The following is an 8786-nucleotide window of genomic DNA, read 5'->3' on the forward strand; positions in this document are numbered from 1 at the left end:
TACTAAGGATTTTAAGGTGACAAAAGCAATATCCTACCTCTTTGAGCAAGTCAGTCAGGATTGTTTTGAACTTGAACCCATGGGTACATTTTGGCAAACAGCAATTCCAACAGCTTTGGTGGTTATCCTTGAAAAATAGAGCCATACTACTACAAATCACATTAGTATATAATATCTACATCCAAAAACACCACCAAACCATAACTTAAGGGAAGGTTGGAAGTGTAGGACTACCACCCTAGATATAAACTGGATATAATTTGTTTTATTTTACTTTTTGCATGTTTGACCATGCATATATTATCTATATAGGTATTTATTGTTGCCAGTATGTCACCACGTCTCAATATATCAAGGATCACAAAGGGAAAACAAATCTTGAGTGTTTTATGTCACCCTTGATGTTTTTTTTAATAGTTTTAATTCCATGTCTTCCCTCCATATTATGTCAAATAACTAAAACTTCCAACATACCTAAAATATGCAAAACAGTCTGTTCTGACCTAACATGCACTGAAAGTATGCATGTGTTGTATGAACATGGATGAACATTTATATCCAAGCAATAGACTTTTTAAGTACATTTAATTGTTTTTAGAGAAAACACTTGTAAAACTTTGTAGCCTAAAGCCGATAAAATAAAGAGTACAAGCTCCACTTGCTACTAAGTTGAGTGGCACGACTTCCTCTGAAGGCTCTATAAACTTTTACTGTGTGTTGGTCTGTGGACAATGATCCAACTGACATCAGAAATAAACTGGTCTATGGACCGTTTTGTTGAATTCTGTAGGGGATGCCAGGACACAGGGCGTGCTAGCACCAGAGGACTTAAAACTTTATTTAATGACAAACTGAACCAGCAGGAACCAGAGGGCTGTGACTGTTGGTGTGGTGTGTGTTTGTGTTGTCTGCAGTGTTTTTTATTATTTACTGCTGCTCTTTTCTAAATGTGCCCAGCGTTGCTGCTAACATGAGCTATTTTGGAGCTGTTCATTGTTTCATTTGCCTTTTTCGTACTGCACAAAAGTAGCCATTGTTCAGGGTTGTTAAGGAATAAGCAGTGCTTCATTGTTTTCACTTTTTTTTTAGCTAAGCATAAATGCTTTATGCAAGCAGACATGATAGAGGGCACACACACACCAGCCAGGCTGGTCTGATTTGCAGAAAAAAAACAACTCATGAAATCAATAGTGGTATGGGCAGTGAGGAGCAGATGTGTGAATTTTTTAATGGTGCAGGATCACAGGAGGTGTACAGTAGCAAATGTGTGAAATATAAATAGCCCTATAATAAATGATACTTGCATAATTTTTATAAAGATGAAAATGAAATGAAATAGCAATACAAATACAACATTTTTGTTATTTTGTCCTACAGGAGGACAAAATAGTGGTTTATGGTGTCGATTTACTGGGAAAAAGTAAGGAGCATTTCGTCAACTATGATCCATTTTGGACTGAACATTTTTAGAAAATCTACCACATATTTAGAGAATTGTATTGATACAATATTCTAGTCATATAACACTTATGTTGTTATTTCCATATTTCTTTTTTATCTCAATAATCTTAGTGATGGAAAGGACATTTTGTCACATTTTAAAGAATACATCAGCTATATTAGCTTGCTAATGTCAGTTTTTATGTTAGCATTATCTATTCACAAAATACACAATACAACTAGTTGTTTTTCTTTATATTTGTGCATTCAAAGGATATATGAGCTGTCTGGGAACGAAAGTCAATACATTTATTCTCGGTTTAGCAAACACTTACCCTAATTTCTTCTTATTTCAGTTCCCTCTGGAGCTAACTGTCCTCCAGCCATGTCTTGTCACATGACTATTACTGTGGTCATCAAACTCTACAAAAAAAAATAAAAATGTGAATGTGAAAGTGAATTAAAAAAAACTTGAAATTACATTACCAGTGTGGTTCTTTTTCTGAAAAAAAAAATGTAAAAACACTAATATATCGTATAACACATTTCATTCACAATGCATTTCATAAAAATGAGTATTTATGTGTGGTCTAGAAGTAAAGCAGGTCATCTTCTGATCAGAAGGTCAGTGGGTCCTATCCCCAGCTTCTCCAGTCAACATGTCAAAGTATCTTTGGCCAAGACACCGAACCCAAAATTGCTCATGATGCTGTACCATCGGAGTGTGAGTGCATATTATTACTGAGCAGCAGGTGGCACTATGCATGTTAACCTCAGCCAAAAGTGTGTGAATGTGTGTGTGTGAATGGGTGAATGTGGCATGCAGTGTGAAAGTGCTTTAAGTGGTCAGAAGACTAGAAAAGCGCTACCCAAGTGCAGTCGATTTACCATTTAAAGTTAATATTAAGTCAATATTAAATTCAAAATTAAGCAGGACTGAATGTTCAAACTGTGGTTAAGGGACAGAGGAAACAGCACAAACAAAATAAAAGGCCACTTTTGATATTATAAAAATAAGGACTGATCCACCATTTAATTTTTGCATGCTCCTTTTGTTTTTAAGCAGTGTAACAAAAATGTAGAAAATTGAAACCGCAACCTGAAGAATTGCAACAATGTAAAACTAAAACCCCTTGATGCCTCAACGAAAGGTTCTTCTTGTAAACGTCATATTTACACTATTTTTCTAGTTTGTGCTTTCAATTGCATTCCACAGGTATATATATATAGATGTATGTATATGTCATTCTGTGCACTCTGTGCACCTACTTACTTCCCTGTTTTTTCCAGCTAAACCGATGGTCAAACTGTCACACCCTGCTCTGTAAATCAATCCAATCCATTTGGGGTATACTGCTCTCCATGTGAGATTTGTTATCGCCCATATTATCCAACTCTCTGTAATAGTTGACTTAAACTGTATTGCCAGGAAGCAGATCTGATATAGAGATGTTACGCTTAGTTGTCAGTCACTTCATGCTAATGAACCTTCTTTCTGGCATGTTGTGATGTTAAGACAGGAAGCTGTTGGCGATATGCTCCGGGTATAGTATTTTAGGCTGCTACAAACCCACTGGTTTATACAAAGGTGATTCTCCTATCTGCTCTGATTTTCGTTCTCTTTTCTCAAACTGTACATTGGGTCATTAAGTCATTGATTGAGGGGGGCGAACAACTGCAGTGTCATAGGAAGTGTGTTTGTAGCGATCAGTGAAAGAGGACTGGTTGAAAACTTCTGCTAGAAAGTTAGTATTTCTGCATTTGCTTTGTGGTTCAGGTGATACACTGAGATCATGAATAAACTACTGAACAGGCCTCCAGCACACAGGCCCAGAGGCCCCAAGTGTCGGGGCCCACTTGGCCTTTACCTGCAAAAATGCCACTCAAATTAACACATACTGACGACTCAAATGACCACAAAGGGACGTGTGCAAAAATATAAAGAGATGTAAAGGAGCTGCAAAAACTGAACAAAACAACCAAAAAGAGACAGACAAAGCACACACACAAAATAACCAAATGACCCAATGTTGCTTCAAAGAGACTCATAACAGCAACAAAGAGACACCAGACAACCAGAAACACAAAAAACACAGAGACAAAGCAACGACAAGGAGAGACACACAATGGCAACAAAGAGATGCGAAACCACCACAAAGTCTGTGTGTTTTGTTCTATGTAGAAGTGGTGAGGCCCTCCTATCTGTGCACAGGGGCAGGTCGTCTCATAATCCACCCATGACTCATATCAAAATTATTCATGCCAGATATACTCTGCTCCTAGGTTTGAATTTAGCCTGACATCATAAACATGTAGTCTCCAGGTGGACTTCCATCACTGCCTGCGGCTGCTGAGCGTCCTTTCATTCTGTCCATCCTGACATCTTATATGATGTATGGCCGCTCCTCGCTGCCTTCCTCCCCGCTCCCCATAAACAGTTGATTGCTTTACTTTGTTCTGTCACTCATTTCCTTACACACGTTCTGGATGAGTGCTCAAAACAGACTCTCATTCTGGCTCCTGATTGACTGATTTATTGGTCGATCACTGAAAAACCTGACCCGCCTTCCATTTCACACTCTTTAATGTCTTTCAGTGAGCAGTCAAAGCCAGGGGTTGACATATTAAATGTTTCCTCAATTAATCTGGTCTGAAAAAAAAATCCATTTGTGCTCCCATCTCCTGCTCTGTTTTGTTAAAAAAGTTAGAGGATAAATATCTAATAATTTTTGACACCATTTACCCGAATTTTAAATCTTAGCCTGCATTATAACACCTCATTTTCTCTATTAGAAATGTCAGACCACCAGTGCAGCATGCCATTATTGAAAGACTAAAGCTATTTGGACATATTAGCATAACCACTAGTAGTACTTGCAAACAACAGATTGTAAACAGATTAGGGGATTTGTCAAAAGCTGACCTTCTGTTAAGCAGCACCTGTGTAAAACAATGGGAGCCAAAACGATATCTACAGTTCCCATGAGCACCAACAGATGGCACTCTGGTAACATCCAGACCTCAGTGAGACATTATGATGAGGGAGGAGGACAAATAAGAGAGAGGCACTGAGAAATATAACCATTAGTATTTTATATTCAGGAGAGAATTTAAGTTGCAAGTTGTTTTAGAACTACAGGTGAGGAAGCAACAATGCAGGAGCTTGTACACAGATAAGTTGGACATTGTTTCTTGCAGTAAGGTTTAGAGAAAAACAGACACGATTCTGAAATCCCTTTACAAAATGCTTGCCTGTAAACTTTAAGAAGTCCACACGGTATTTGACAAGACAGCCAGAGTATGTGTCAGACCCTTTAGCTCAGTGACATATTCTAACTGGACCTGATTTAACTTCTTAGATGTTTTAGAGCATGGTTACCTTGAAAAAGTGGTTTGACATTGAGGCGTCTGTGCAGCGGCTGAGCAAGACGGCCGGGGAACCGAATCCTTCTCCGTCTACCAGCAGCACTTCCAGTCATCGCTGTGACGTGGTCTCTGTCGGTGATGCCAGATGAACCTACGACAGCAACGTCTCTTCCCAAGCTGTATCCAGTTGGACCCCTATGATGACCCCGGCTTCGGGGCAGGGGGAGCCCACTCAGAGACATGCCATGTCTATTTGGGACAGACTCATCAACAACAAGGTCATGCTCATTGTAGACAAATGAGTGCGGCTTGTTGCGACCTTGAGGATCCCAATTCACAAGGTCAGGCTGGCCCCGGGCTTCAGCGAGAGTTGGAGGGGCAACATGCTTGACCTCCTCAAAATTGGACTTGCGGTTAATAACTGAGCGTCCTCTGGGAGGGCTAAACACTTGATCGGTGGTGTATTCACTTTGAACTGGACTGTAAGTGCCATGCCAGCTCCTGGGGTGAGCTTGTTTGTGTATGCTGTCATGTAGGGATCTCTCTCCGTGTCTGTAGGAGGCCATGTCAGGTTCATCCAATTCAAGATCATTGTTATAGTAAGGGTGAGGTCTCCCATAGTGAACTGGTCCATTGAGATCAGGGGCTCCATGGACTCCGGGATAATCCAAACCTAGAGCAGCTGCACGGGCTGCAGCAGAAAAACACACAGAGTTTAAGCCACTCAATCACATATTTAACTCGTAATAAAAAGGTTTGTGCTGGTTTATGATATATATAATATAGGTTCTGATATTATTGTGGTTTGCAGAACAATTTTTGTACATTTTGAATAGCATATGGTGGTGGACTATGCTAAGATTATGTTTAGATTTAAATGATTTCTGATATTATTTTTGTTAGAATATAGGCAAAAGTTATTTGCAAAAAGTGTAGTGCTGTAAGGCAGTTTAGTGTGCAGAGATTATGTTAACATTGTGCTTGAAGACAATGAGAAGTCTGCGCAGGTGTGGATCGTCATCAGTTTTTGACCGTGTTAGACCGCATAATGCTGTTTTATAGTGTAAGATAACAGGTGATGTGTGTGGTGACACAGGATTGGATATCAGTTCGGTAGTGGACCAGATGAGATATAATTTTAGAAGGACTTGGTCTGCTGTATTTTTTTTAGATTCTCAAGTTTTTCCGTGCCTCACCTGAGTCCTTGGATTTCATAAAGGAACTGGAACATGAGTCAAAACCGAGACACCTTGCAGAAATGTGACCTAGTTTAGTATGTTAAAATAGCCACCACAAAAGGTATTAACAAACTAGTGATGCACCATTTTATCAGCCGCACATCAGTATCAGCTGATCTTTCCTAGTTGGCTGCCATCGCATAAGATTCACCGATGGCATTCACCGATGGCAGTGGCCGATGTTTTCAAATTGCGACACCTTAATTTTGCGCAGGCAAAAAGCAGGATTGAATCCTACAGAGTTGCGTCATGGGACGACAGAAAACGTTTTTGGGAAGAACAGAAATCTAAAGGATGCGTTAAACACACACATGAGGGGACACACCCTGTTGTGTCTCTGACAATGCTCCACTGTGAACAACAAATTAGGAATATTGGCAGGAAGAGAACAAGTCAATGATAGCTGATAGCACAGGCCAGTGTTGCATTACAATGTGTGTCCCCATTGAATAATGTTGCCATCCTGTTATTGCATAGGGCCCCTCTCAGTGGCTCAGGTTAGGGCTAAGGGTTTGGGTAAAGTTTAGGTAGGGGAAACATAGAAGGGAAAACACCGGAGCTAACTGCTGACAGAGGTTGCACTGAGTTACATTATAAGGTGTTCGAGCTCTATTTAATAAAAATGCGTATCGGGTGAAGGTACATTTTTTTAAACTTTGTTTACTTTAGTTTTTGATAAACATGTGACATATGTATACAGTAAAGACAAGAAAAACTGAATATAGCAATAGAGCAAATAAGTACATTCAATAATAATGGATAAAACAAATAAATAAATAAACAGGATGCAAAAATAGCACGCTATTAGATATATATTTACACAATTTTTAAAAGACAATTTGCAGGATGGGGGAAGGCAAATTATAATGTTCTCAAGATGTGTTTAAATGTAAACTTTTAAAATGTAGATTTTGGTGAGAAACTTCAATAAACACAGTTGTTTGAAGGAGACATTTTGTTGATATTTTCCCAGCAGCGTGACATAGACATGAGAGGGAACTGTGATATTTTATAGAGTAAAAGTAATATAAAGTAAAAAGGCTTTGAAGCAGTTATTTAAAAAAAAAAAAAAAAAAAGACGAAAAGAAAAAGTTTCATAGCCATGTATGACTGAATTTAAGCTCATTTAAAGATAACGTAAGGAAGGACTAAATGACTCTAAAACAGCTCAGTTATATTTTTGTAATGAAGATGTCTTTGTTTCCCTGGCAAAAAGGGGATATTAATGACAATATGAAAAACAGAAAAAGAACAAACCGAAACAACACAAAAACAAAAAAACAATGGTGTCTGTATCAGATTTTGGCCAAATTATTATTTTAAACATGAGTTTCAGCCCTGAATTTCATTATTGGTGTATCCCCATAACAAACTGTATTCATTCTCTGTGTGCTGTGTCATTGTTTTCAAATGTCAAATAAACCGACTAATGGGTAATTATAAGAAAGCAGTAACATCAATCAAAGCTCACTACATACCTCTGGCTGTTTCAGCACAATACAAACCTCCAGCTGACACAGAGTGCAGCACAAGTGTGCTGCAAAAGACAACAAACAGTGTAAGACAAAGAGAACAGCTCTGAGCTGCTATCATTTTTTTTAACCACAGCAAACATTCGGTTTAAAATACCTGAGAAGAAGCCACAGTGGCACACGCATCCCTGCAGTCATGACAGGCATAAACTTCACGGCAATGCAATTACTGAAAACACTTGCCACTCTTGACTTCTTTTTGCAGCCACTCTGACTGCCCAAAAAAACCTTACCGGGCTTGATTTACTAATTACAGACAGCTGGTTGTCATAGAGACCAAAACCCAACCACTGAATCCAGTCAGCCATTGGCAAATTGCTTCATTACAGGCAATTAGTTAAAATGCCTGCTCGCAGCAGATTTTGACAAAACATGACATTTTGGTTATTTTTCATTTTAGCGGAACACACATTTAAAACATGGCAGTGTGATGAGCAGGGGGGAGTCATGTAAATATTTATGGTTCAGTCCAATCTATTATCTCTTTTTATTGATAACAGCAAAGGTAAATTTGAAAAAGAGTGTAACTAGGTGCAAGTCCTTAGGTGTAATTTTTATATTATCTATTTTTCAATCCAAGCATAATTAAAAACATCACCTCAGAACTTTAAATTACCTGAGCAGGTAGCTAATTAGAACTTCTAATTTACTAGACCTAAAACCCTGATAATGATATACAATTTCCGCATGATTACCATAACCACCACAAATTTAAAATGATCTCATTAAGCTTGGCCTCTTTTATTAAATGGTTCAAGGAACACAGAAAGCATTTGGAGGCATAGCAGTAACAGTGGGTATTTTTCATTTTGCTTTTCATAAACATGTACAGCTCAGTGCTAATTCTTTTTTTTAAAAAAAGGCACAATTTATTAAAAAAGAGAAAGAAGCAGAGCTTGGATTCTCACAGCTGGGTATGTGAGCCCACAATGAAGCAGCTGAGCAGTGGAAGCATTTAATAATTCACTCAAATTATTTCTGTCAGGACTGACAAGCTAAACAGGGGCTTGATTTAATTCTGTAATTGCACGTTCACCTTTACCCTGAACCCATACTTTGGTAATTAATAGGCCCAAGCTTTATTTGAAGTGTGGCACAGCAAGTAATGGAATTTAAATTGCAGGTGATGTGAAACCAAAGACGTAAATGCCCACTTGGCCAAGGAGCTCACGTTATTTTCCCACCACGGTGTCACCCTCCCAAAAAGTGT

At 38.5% G+C, this 8786-nt stretch overlaps 1 protein-coding gene across 1 annotated transcript; it reads right to left on the reverse strand.

Moving 5' to 3' along the window:
- Positions 1 to 4516: 4516 nt before the first annotated feature.
- On the reverse strand, positions 4517 to 7830 carry LOC121946243 (uncharacterized). Its single transcript, XM_042490739.2, has 3 exons — positions 7674 to 7830; positions 7523 to 7581; positions 4517 to 5497 (listed from the first exon to the last, which is right to left on the reverse strand). The coding sequence occupies exons 1-3, from the start codon at positions 7721 to 7723 to the stop codon at positions 4788 to 4790; spliced, it is 819 nt and encodes a 272-aa protein (XP_042346673.2). The 5' UTR covers positions 7724 to 7830; the 3' UTR covers positions 4517 to 4787.
- Between the last annotated feature and the right edge of the window lie 956 nt (positions 7831 to 8786).

This window comes from Plectropomus leopardus, chromosome 11 (genome assembly GCF_026936395.1).
Source record: "Plectropomus leopardus strain MGB_pleo_1.0 chromosome 11, ASM2693639v1, whole genome shotgun sequence".
NCBI classification, from domain to species: domain Eukaryota; kingdom Metazoa; phylum Chordata; class Actinopteri; order Perciformes; family Serranidae; genus Plectropomus; species Plectropomus leopardus.